The sequence below is a fragment of the Carcharhinus amblyrhynchos genome, chromosome 23 (assembly GCF_965287045.1).
Source record: "Carcharhinus amblyrhynchos chromosome 23, sCarAmb.v2.hapA, whole genome shotgun sequence".
NCBI lineage: Eukaryota > Metazoa > Chordata > Chondrichthyes > Carcharhiniformes > Carcharhinidae > Carcharhinus > Carcharhinus amblyrhynchos.
In genome coordinates, this window is record NC_137346.1 from 25,346,018 (window position 1) to 25,358,576 (window position 12,559).

The 12,559-nt window shown below is 40.4% G+C and overlaps 1 protein-coding gene across 10 annotated transcripts in view; it reads right to left on the minus strand.

The window, feature by feature from the left end:
• Nucleotides 1-12,559, minus strand: part of LOC145357363 (uncharacterized) — a 76,338-nt gene that overhangs the window by 9,415 nt on the left and 54,364 nt on the right. For 4 of the 10 annotated variants that reach the window (XM_080210655.1, XM_080210658.1, XM_080210656.1 and 1 more), the window contains 2 exons: nucleotides 3,151-3,246; nucleotides 458-570 (listed from right to left, as the gene is read on the minus strand). In XM_080210655.1, coding sequence (XP_080066781.1) covers nucleotides 458-570; nucleotides 3,151-3,246 — 209 coding nt within the window. The other 6 variants (XM_080210659.1, XM_080210660.1, XM_080210665.1 and 3 more) reach the window with 6 other exon arrangements.

A 12,559-nucleotide genomic window follows, 5' to 3' on the forward strand; every position in this document is an offset into this window, starting at 1 on the left:
AATCACTTGTTGCAACTTTTTTTTTAAGGAAGCAAAGGTCATTTCCCCAACTATTCCCTGCGGCAATTGTTAATCTACAATCCCCTGCACAAAGGAATTCCTTCCTCTTCATTAAATTCATAATGCTTCATTAATGACTAGAAGAAAAATAATTTCTTTCAATTCACCCTAGAAAAACCCTTGATAATTTTGCAATCTTAAATCTCCACTTTATTTATTTCCATTGCAGTAGAGAAAACAGTCTTAGTGTCTCAAGTGCCCCCTTATAATTACAGTTTCCTTTTCAGACATGATCCTGATTAATCTAATCCTATACACTCTTTACGGTTTTACTTTGCACTTTTCTACCATTTTTTGGAAAAACTATGCACATTAGAAGAAATGCCCATAGAAGTTAATTGAAAAGTCCTCCAATTCGCACAATAATCTCATTTTCATAGTTCAAGTCAGCCCTTACCTGAAAGAGGAAAGTCCATACCATGGTACGCCCAAAGTTGTCAATTACAACATCAAACCAAGCTCCAAACTCCGATACCTGGTTTAACTTCCGAGCTGCAAATCCATCAACTCCTGTAATGGTTGAAATGTTTTATTAGCTGAATACACTATGATTATGAGGCAATTACATGTCAAACTGGAAGAAAATTACAAATGCAGTTTATTAACTGTTACATTAGTTGGCCAACATTGTACACACTGGGTGGTCCAAACTAATGTCAGTACTCGTCCGATTATGCTCAGTTTATAGACTAAGTTTAATGCTTGTAGGCTTACTGCCCTATATCGTACTCAGTTTAAAAAAATCTAAACTATATTTCATACTAATATATGCATTTCCTTAGTTTTCCTTCAAATTTAGTTGTGTATCATTCAGTTTTTACCATTGGAATCTGTTAATATAGTCAATGACAAGATCAAAGTCTGTGCCAGTAATTGACTTGTTTGTTAATTAGTGATCAAATAAAAATTGTCTGGCACCAAAAGTGGAATTAATGTACAGTCTGAGCACTGAAGGAAACCTCTTGAGGTTTTCAGCCTGAGTGAAAGCTTTCAACTCTCATGATACTTAAACACTTAACCTCAACCATCGGTCAGAGGCTCATGTGTGATCCTCATCATGGTCAGTTATCCTAGGAGATTGTATTGAATCACTTTCCCCTTAAAAATGATCAATTTCACTGTCCTTTATGCCATGCCACTCTAGGACAGGGCAAAATGCATTTCCAAGAGAATGAAAGATCACATTTTTAGAAAGAACCACATTTCACAGAAAAAAGATTAAGCTTTTGCAGAAACCAATGAATCGACATTACAGTCCTCTTGCCTTTGATGACAATTCTGAGTTGTTAGTGCCACAATCTGGTTGCTTCTGCAGCAACTCTTGCAAACCTGTTAGCTGGGGCCTTCCTTCCAGCTTCTTTGGTTCTGTATTGTTCTCAAGGAAAAAAACCAAACATTTATCAGGTTCCCACTTATATCTAATCACCACAGGCCAATGTTCCAACTGAATAGAATCTATGTTGCATAAATGTGAACTTCTCCAACTTCACTGGGAAAGTTGTGTCTCAAAGCTGCTGAAAAAGCAAAATACAGTGGCAGGGTTCTGCACATCAAATTTTAAGTGCTTAATATTTTTAAATTTATTACCACTAGCCAGTCTCCAGAGATTTGGACTCAACGCATTAAACCATGAGTGCACTACATCACAATTGGTGACAAGTTGATTCACTCCAATGCTCTTATTTGAGTCAGCAAGCAGGCATCAGATTCTTCCCAGCATCAGGTAAAAATTTCAAAGCTGAGATCAGTAGATTTTTGATTAAAAAACAGAATAAATTGGAACCAGAGTTAACATTTCAGTTCGATGAACTTGCAGCAGTTCAAGAGCAATGAAGAAGAGACAAACAGAAATCTACTGGGTTTCGAGATACAATTTCACTTTCCTTTATTCAATGTGTCAATTCAAACTGGGTGATCATAGGCTTTGGCACACTTTTTTGAAGATTAAGAAAATACTCAATTCATCTTTGTGTATCATCAAAGATACAGGCAGTTTAAATATGATGGTAGAGTTAAAGTACAAATACATAATTCACAAACTTCTGGCATAAGAGATACAATTCCCCTCAACTGGAGGATATTTGAAGTGCCCTTACAGTAAAAGTAATATTAATAGTTTGAAAATCAAGATAAATATTTATGCACACCCCATTGAACAATAAGAGCATACAGATGATCAAAATATTTCTGTAATGCAATTGTTCCTGCTTTTTCAGGACAATGTTGAGTTATTGGTAGAACGTGACTGGACAGAATTATAGTTGCTCCTGTAATTGTGACTAAATTTCAAGGGTTCTGCTCCAAGGACTTCAGAGAGAAAAGGCCAATAGTGTGCTTTAACCAATACCTAGTGCATCTCTTGTGAATCAGGTTAAGTGGGGGAGGATGCTGAAATATTCTTTAACTCATCCCCCAAGGTGTAGGTGACAGAATAGAACTGAAAATGTAAATTGAAAAGATGTGTGGACACTTCTTTGCACACGTATGAATATTTTACTTTATGGAATCCTTCCATAAAGTAAAATATTTGAAAATTATCATCTATTATTCCTGTGAATTTAACAGTAAAACAAGTCTACTGGGTACAAAAGCAAAACACTACCAATTCTGGAAACCTGAAATAAAATCAGAATGGAAAGATCATTAATCTAAGACAGTAACTCTGTTTCTTTCTCTACAGATGCTGCCTGACTTGCTGAGTATTTCCAACATTTTCTGTTTTTATTTTAGATTTCTTGAGTAATGGATTTTACCTCAAAAGCTACTGTAATTCCACTGAAACATTTTGAACTAAAAAAAGGAAGTAAAGCCCAAGGTCTTCATTTTCCCCTCCAACCTAAGTAAGTTTCCATGATTAAATCTATGGTTTTTTCAAGTACATAAAGGGGAAATATTATTTCTTCTCAAACACAAAAGGGAAGTTTACTCACCACAGGCATGAAACCAACAGATGTCACAGCAAAGCACAGTTATAAAGAGAACTAACAAACTCTGTGGCATCAACCACCAAGACAGGAAACAACCACATTCAGGTTTTTAAAAACACTTTTTCTTCCTTTTCTGGATCAGCATTTGAAGGTGCATACTCACCATCAAGAATAATGGAAATCATATAACAGGGAAAAAACACTTGCGGATAACTGAAATTCCACCAGCACACCAGCAGTAGGAGTATCCTTATATAACCTGAAAACAGAGGGCAGATTTAGTTAAAGTTTGCCTCAAATTTAATTACACATAAACAGACTATTTTTTTAAAAATACCTGCAGAAATTAATTATAACTTACAAACCTTTTAAAATAAGATAAAGCCAAATATGTTTGAATCAAACAATTATTCATGCTTGTTTTGGAACAGGATATATTAAAGTATGTCTCCTTCAAACTGAACTTTTTAACCTAACTCTACATTTGACAGCAGCAAGGAATTACAGAAGGTCGTGAATGTAGCCCAATCCATCACGCAAATCAGCCTCCCATCCACTGACTCTGTCTACACTTCCCACTGCCTCGGCAAAGCAGCCAGCATAATTAAGGACCCCAAGCACCCCAGACATTCTCTTTTCCACCTTCTTCCGTCAGACAAAAGATACAAAAAAGTCTGCGGTCACGTGCTGACCAGCTGAAGAACAGCTTCTTCCCTGCTGCTGTCAAACTTTTGAATGGACTTACCTTGCGTTTAGTTGACCTTTCTATGACTGTAACATTATATTATGCACTCTCTCGTTTCCTTCTTTATGTTTTGTCTGTATAGCACACAAGAAACAATACTTTTCACTGTATGTTAATACATGTGACAAAATAAATCAAATCAAAATAATGCTCGTGTTTTCATTTTAGAACGGCATAAGTGAGTTGTAGGTTAAAGACACCTCCACATTACCTCAATGGAACAGGTCATTTATTGTACTGTTCATTTACTACAGTCCCCATTCATATCCTTTCCACACTATTTTGCAATTTATTACAATTACAGTGCTGAATCACTGGCAGGTTTGCATAATATACTCATTCACATTGAAAACCAGACTGCCACTGCTTAACTCATTTCACTTGGAATCCTTAAGTTAGCAGAACGAGTAGACTTTTACCTGTCCCTTTGAACTGCACTTAAAAGTCAGTCTCAGAAGTAATCTAACTAACTAAATTGTTTAGCTCCTTTCACAATGTTATTTACATAATTGTAGTCTGGGAATTCATTCTTCAATCCAGTTTCATCATCCTGCGCCCACTTTCTGGATCAGCTCACGTAAAGAAAATAAGCAGACTACAGAGTATCTATGTCACTGCATCATGCTATAAGAATAGCTTTGATTTAATACCTCCTCCTGCACAAGGGAAACCAAACTGAAGAAGACTAATTGCATTTGGAAACATCTCACAATATCTTTAGTTCAAACAGTTACAGTTCAAACAGGAAAATAGCAAAGCATTTTGAAGTATCGCTGCATTCTCAGTCCGAGCTCTGTTCAGAGATGCAACTAGAAGACAGAACGAGAAGGAATCAAAAGGAAGTTAACGTACATGTGTATGTACGTGCATAAAAGTTTATAAATTTACTAATTTGACGTAAATCACAAAGGAAAATAACATGATGTCTTGTGAAGCATTCAGCACTATGAGTTAAAGACACCTGAAACATCAGATGAATTGGCTGCTGCCGACACAAAAATTCCTGCTCTCTAAAGAACACAATGTTTCCACCCTCTTCCATATATTTGGTCAAAACATTAAGCACTTGGCAAGAAACTACAAACATAGCCACAATTAACCTGCAAAAGGGACAGAGCACACTGACACCAGAATACTGAGTGAACAACGTGTTTGATTACTTCATGCTTTATTTCACTCTACAAGATTTCCATGAATAAGAACAAAGACAATTTTTAAAGCTATAATATGGCGAGAAAGACCGACATTTGTGTGGCACCTTTCACAACCACCAGACATTCTAAAGTACATTTTGGTCAATTAAATACTCTTGAACTGTTGCCACTTTTGAAAGTAAGAAACGTGGCACCCAATTTGTACACAGCAAGCTCCTACAAATAACAATGTGATCATGACCAGATCATCTGTTCTTGTGATGTTGATTTGAGAGATAAACATCAGGAACAACTGCTCTACTCCATGGAATCTTTTTCCTCCACTTGAGGGCAGATGACATCTCCAGCAGTGCAGCTTGATTTTTGTTCTCAAGTTTTTATTAAGATCCCTATTCCACCAACATTTATGAATATGGTTAGAAAGGCACCCAATTTGTGCACAACAAGCTCACACAAATAACAATGTGGTGATGCCCAGGTAATCTGTTTTTGTGATGCTGACTGAGGGACAGAAATTGGACAGGACACTGGGAATATCTCCTGTTAATGCAACAATAAGCACCATAGCTAGAACTCTCTGCACAACATCCCTCCCGTGGCTTCCTGTTCTCACAAACATCACTCTGCCACGCATTTGCTGACGGACAAAAACCCATAAGCTGGTTAACGTGCATGTGTGCTGCACCTCAATTACCACTCCGTTTGTGTCTTTTACTCCGCAGGTGTGTCGGTTCACCTTGTTGTCTAACGAGGGGCAAGCACAAGGTGGGTCATGCGTGGGCTGCTCTTGGATGTTTCGAGAGTGGCCTAGTACTTCGCGTCGTTGTGTGTGCTTAAAACTGGACCAGCAGATGGGCACCACAACAGCTCAGTGACTATCACTGCTAGGTGTACATTACATGGATTTGGGCCAGTGTCTGTGGGAGTTTGCGCATTCTCCCTGTGGTTGCGTGGGTTTCCTCCGGGTGCTCCGGTTTCCTCCTACACCCCAAAGATGTGCTCTTAGGCTGATTGGTGTAACAAATTGTCCCTGAACTATTCTCCCCTGAATCTGGTTTCCAATGGGGGTACCATACGCATACACACGGGTCTAGGTAGGTGTAGGAAAATGCTTTGTTAAGATGGCGGCGTGGGCTCGTTGGGCCGCAGGGCCTGTTTCCCGTGCTGGGTTGTTCTTTGTTCTCTTTGTATGAGCTGTTCAATCCACTTTCCATCTCGGCTGCTCACCTTTTGTGAACAGACATTCTTTGGATCAAGGAATGGGAAACACAAAGTTGATGACAACTTGCTCGTGACAAGACCCACACGTTGAATGGAAGGCTTTGAACTACCACGACCAAGGTATTCCTCCCCAGATAGGTTCAGGACAGATGAACGCCTTGGCACAGTCAACTTCCACTGCTGGTGTCTCAGTATACTGGTGGAAAGACACAAACAATGCTGCACATTTTTTTAAAAAAAATCATCCATGGGATGTGGGTGTCGCTGGCTAGGCCATCATTTATTGTCTATCTCTACTTACCTTTTTGATGGTAGCGGATGGAGAACCTGAGCCTCAGGGGCGTACAAAAGAGGGGTATGGTAAGGCCAAATCCACTTACCTTTTCAGCAATGCCAGCAGGGTACATTAGCAGCACTGCACAGACAAATGCCAGTATTCAGAGGTGACATCACAGTTTAAAAAGTGATGTGGGGCTAATGGGAACAACTGATTTGTGAGTAAGTTCTGGTGGATATTTTCAAACTATATTGAATTGGAAATCATCGTTTAAGCAAGAGTCAGAACTTATTTGATTTATTTTCAAATAAGTTATTTAAATTTAAAGGTCTTAGTCATGGCAGGATCAAAGCTATGGTTTGTTCCTCATGCTCTAGGTGGGAAGCCAGGCATATGCCCAGGACCAAGCATGTGTGCAGGAAATGTGTCCAACTGCAGCTCTTAGAAGCTCAGGTTTCAGAGCTGATGTTTCCTGGATTACTGGGACCATTTCTAGGGAAGGTGGGACTTGTACAAGAAGGACAGTATACACCTGAACCAGAACAGGATGAGTATCCTCGCAAGTAGGTTTGCCAGTGCTGTTGGGAGGAATTTAAACTAATTTGGCAGGGGGAGGAAATACAGATTGTTACCAGATTAGGGACACAGCATAATACAGTAAAACATCAAGTCAGAGGGAGTACAGCTGTATTAAGTTTCAAGAGAATATGGCAAGGCCTCTTGTCTTCTACTTTAACACCAGGATTATTACAGGTAAAATGGATGCATTAAGGGCAAGGATTAACACGTGGAATTGTGATAAAGTAGTCATCATAGAGACATGGTTGAGGGAACGGCAGAATTGGGAGGTCATAATAGAAACAGAATCATCAGGAGAGGGGGTAAAAGAGGAGGAGGCATTGTATTAATAGTTAAGGAACCAGTTTCTTCAATAAGGCGAAATATATGGGAGGGAGCGTGAAATGAAGCTTAGTGGATAGAGCCTACGAATAAAAAAGGGGCAGTCACATTGTTAGATATTTATTATAGACCCCCAGATAGTCAGAAGGAAATTGAGGAGCACGTATGTGCACAATTCACAGAGGTGCGTAAAAACAATAACAATAGAGTAATCATATTCGGTAATTTCAATTTTCCCAACATTAGTTGGGATAGACATGGTGTTAAGGGCTTGGATGGAGTGGATTTCTTGAAATGTGTACAGGGGAACTTTTTAGGTCAATGAGTAGACAATTCAACAAGGGATGGTGCAGTGCTGGGCCTAATTCTAGGGAACAAAACTGGACAGGTAGTTGAGGTGGGGGAGTATTTCAGTGATAGTGACCAGGACATGGTACAATTTAAGCTTGTTATGGACCAAGAAATGAACAAGTTGCAAACAACATTTTGGAATGGGAGAAGAGCGGATTTTAGTAATATAAGACAGGATCTGGCCAAGGTAAATTAGTTACAGCTAATTGTGGGGAGATTTGGGCCGAGAGGTGGCAGATGGAGTTTAATGCGGAAAAGTGTGAGGTAATTCACTTTGGCAGGAATAACAGATGTGTAGAGTATAGGGCTAACGGTAGGACTTTGAATAGTGTTGATGAACAGAGGGATCTAGGTGTATGTGTACATAGATCCCTGAAAGTTGGGAATCAAGTAGATAAGGTAGTTAGGAAGGCATACGGTGTCTTGGCGTTTATTGGTAGGGGGATTGAATTTAGGAGCCGCAACGTCATGTTGCAACTGTACAAAACTCTGGTGCGTCCGCACTTGGAGTATTGTGTGCAGTTCTGGTCCCCACATTATAGGAAGGATGTGGAGGCATTGGAGAGGGTGCAGTGGAGGTTTACCAGGATGTTGCCTGGTATGGAGGGAAGGTCCTTTGAGGAGAGACTGAGGGATTTGGGGTTGTTTTCGTTAGAAAGAAGGCAGCTAAGAGGGGACCTTATTGAAACATATAAGATGATTAGAGGTTTAGATAGGGTGGACAGTGATAGCCTTTTTCCTCAGATGGAGAAAGCTAGCACGAGGGGGCATAGCTTTAAATTAAGGGGTGGTAGATATAGGACGGATGTCAGAGGTAGGTTCTTTACCCAGAGGGTGGTGAGGGATTGGAATGCCCTGCCTGCTGCAGTTGTAGATGCGCCTAGTTTGGGGGCGTTTAAGAGATCCGTGGATAGGTTTATGGATGGAAAGGGATTGGTTTAGGTTAGAGGGTCATTGCTTTTTTAATTGGTCGGCGCAACGTCGTGGGCCGAAGGGCCTGTTCTGCGCTGTAATGTTCTATGTTCCAGAAGAGCAGTGTTTTGGGGGTGGGGGGGGGGAAGCATTCAAAAAGGGAATGGGGATGGTACAGGCCCAAGATGTTCTCTCTAAGGTGACATGAAGGGGTAATAAGTTCAGAGAATCATGGATGACCAGAGATATTCAGGATATGCTGAGAAGGAAAGAAGCTTTTGGTGGGTACAAAGGGGAGCAAATCAGCAGAGGCATTGGTGGAGCACAGAAAAGTGTAAGGTGGAGCTTAAGAAAGCAATTAGGGTTGCAAAGAGGGGATATGAGAAAGCTCTCATATAGCTCAATATCAAATTTTATTCGTTACTTCTCCTGTGAAGTGACTTGGGAGGTTTTACTAATGTTAAATGCGCCATATGAATGCAAGCTTTTGTGGCTTTGCTTTATTTTTGCAGTTATAGAGTTTAAAATTAAATCAGATTTCTAATTATGGAACTGCAAAAGAAAGAAATGATACTGAAAGATGAAACCATTTTTCTGTACATTCTTACACCAACTGTCCATAGCAGCCTTGTACCTGTTTTAAACAGGAAATGGGGGGGTGGGGGGGGGGGCAGGATGCTGAAAGGGAAGGGAAACAAAATGGAAAGATTAAACAAGAACTGTTTGATGTTTGATCTTAGTCTTATGAGGCAGGTAGAGCAAGAGATTATGTGAAACTTCACTCTTGTATGCATTGCCACTCAATTCTGGAACACCTAGATAACAAAGACACGTCAGATTCCTATTTATTGACTACAGCTCAGCCTTCAACACCATTATTCCTACAAAAATTATCTCCAAGCTCTGTGACCTAGGGTTTGGCTCCTCCCTCTGCGACTGGATCCGAGACTTCCTAACCCACAGACCACAATCAGTAAAGATAGGCAACAACATCTCCTCTCCTCAACACTATCCTCAACACCAGGTGCCCCACAAAGCCCAGTCCATCACACAAACCAGCCTCCCATCCACTGACTCTGTCAACACTTCCCGCTGCCTTGGAAAAGCATCCAGCATAATCAAGGATACCACACAGCCCGGACATACTCTCTTCCACCTTTTTCCGTTAGGAAAAAGATACAAAAGTCTGAGATCACATACCAAACGACTCAAGAACAGATTCTTCCCTGCTGCCATCAGACTTTTGAATGGATCCACCTCGCATTAAGTTGATCTTTCTCTACACCGTAGCTACGACTGTAACATTAACACTAATGGGAAATTATAGCCAATTAACCTGACTTCAGTCATTGGCAAGATTTTAGAGTCCATTATTAAAGATGAGATTGCAGAGTACTTGGAAGTGCATGATAAAATAGGACTGAGTCAGCCTGGCTTTGTCAAGACGAGGTCATGTCTGACAAGTCAAGTAGAGTTCTTTGAGGAGTAACAAAGAAGTTAGATAAAGGAGGACCAGTGGACATTTTATTTAGGTTTCTAGAAGGCCTTTGACAAGGTTCCACATTGGAGACTCTTAAATAAGTTAAGAGCCTATGGTATTAAGGGTAAGATCCTGGCACGGACAGAGGATTGGCTGACTGGCAGAAGGCAGAGAGTGGGGACAAAGAGGTCTTTTTCAGGATGGCAGCCAGTGATTAGTGGTGTGCCTCAGGAATCAGTGCTGGAACCACAACTTTTCACAATATACATTTACGATTTGGAAGAAGGAACTGAAGGCACTGTTGCTAAGTTTACAGATGATACAAAAATATGTAGAGAGACAGTAATATTGAGGAAGCAGGAGGGCTGCAGAAGGACTTGGACAGGCTAGGAAAATGGGCAAAAAAGTGGCAGATGGAATACAATGTGGAAAAGTGTGATGTTATGCACTTTGAAAGGAGGAATGGAGGCGTAGACTATTTTCTAAATAGGAAAATGCTTAGGAAATCAGAAACATAAAGGGACTTGGGAGTTCTTGTTCAAGATTCTCTTAAGGTTAATGTGCAGGTTCAGTCGGCAGTCAGGAAGGCAAATGCAATGTTAGCACTCATGCCAAGAGGGCTACAATAAAGAGCAGGGATATACTCCTGAGGCTGAATAAGGCTCTGGTCAGACCTTATCTGGAGTATTGAGAGAAGTTTTGGGCCCTGTATCTAAGGAAGGATGTGCTGGCCTTGGCAAGAGTCCAGTGGAGGTTCACAAGAATGACCCCTGGAATGAAAAGCTTGTCGTATGAGGAATGGTTGAGGACACTGTGTCTATACTCATTGGAGCTTAGAAGGATGAGGGGGGATCTTATTGAAACTTACAGGATACTGCGACGCCTGGATACAGTGGATGTGGCAAGGATGTTTCCACTAGTAGGAAAAACTAGAACCAGAGGGCACACCCTCAGGTTAACAGGACGATCCTTTAAAACAGAGATGAGGAGGAATTTCTTCAGCCAGACAGTGCTGAATCTGTGGAACTCTTTGCCGCAGAAGGCTGTGGAGGCCACGTTACTGGGTGTCTTTAAGAAGAGATAGATAGGTTCTTGATTAATTAGGGGATCGGGGTTGTGGGGAAAAGGCAGGAGACTGCAGATGAGAAAAATATTAACCATGATTAAATGGCAGAGCAGACTCAATGGGCCTAGTGATCTCTTATGGTCTTATTACATTCTGCATCCTCTCCTTTCCTTCCTTATGTATGGTATGTTTTGTGTGTATAGCTCACAAGATCAAATCAAAATCAACTCTTAAGTGAGGGCAGAGTTTATGAACTCAATGCCAATTATTGTAATTCCTTTTTATACTTGGCACTAAAGAGTAGCACATACAATCAGTAACAAAATATAACCCATTATGCAGTTCAATAAAATTCGGTGTCAACTGAAAGTTGTATGAAAAAGCCATGGGATTGGTGAAGGCACAGGGTTAGCTGACCAGGGATAAGTTATACTTAGGCAATACAAGCACCAGGTAATGACCAGTTCCAACATGAGAAATCCCAACCACCTTGCCTAATCTTTGCCAGTGCTAGCGTGGCTGTGTAGTAAACCATCAGTATCTTGACGATAGCTACTGACCAGAAATTAAATTAGACCAGTCATTGCAACACAATTGCAATAATAAAGTGAAACTGGATATTCTGCAAAACTATCCCAATTCCCGGCCCTTTAAAAACTTCTCTGTCATTTACAATTTTTCAATCTGAAGTGTAATGGAATATTCACCACACACCTGGATGTGTGAACTCACAAGAAAACACACAAAAATTTAGCGCCATCCAGAATATATTTCTTCACTGGACTGGTATTCCTACCACTGAATGTGAACTTGATTTCCATCCTCAGAATCATAAAACTGATACAGCACAGGAGGCCAATCAGCTCATCATATTTGTGCTATTTGAGGATATTAGCCAATCATTCCCACCTTCTTGTCTTTCCCCACAGATCTTTGAAGGAGAAAATGTCTGGGGCTACCTAAATTAAACCAGCTTCCACCGCCCTTCAAGTCAGCACATCTCAAGCTATTAAAACTCATTCTTTAATTGTTGCTCCTTCATGTTACTTTTGGTTCTTTTGCTAATTACCTGAAATCAGTGTCCTCTGATCGCTAGCTCGTCTTGTCCTTGGAAAAGGTTCCTTCTTATTTACTCAATCAAAATTCCTCTTGACTTTGAATACCCCAATCAAATGTCCCCTTAGCCATTTTTGCTCTCAGGAGAACAACCTCCATTTCTCTAACCTCTTCACAAACTGAAATTTTTTTTATAATCACTGGTACCATTCTAGCAAATCTCCTCTGCACCTTGCTAAAGTATGATACCCAGAATCGGCCACAATATTCCAGTTGTGGCTGAACCAGTGCTTATTTAACCTCAGTACACCTAACTACTGACTGCAGGATGTATGTAATAACACAATACGATTGGTTCACTACACTGACTAGCCCAGTGATTCCCATCACTGAGCAGGATGTGAATAGCA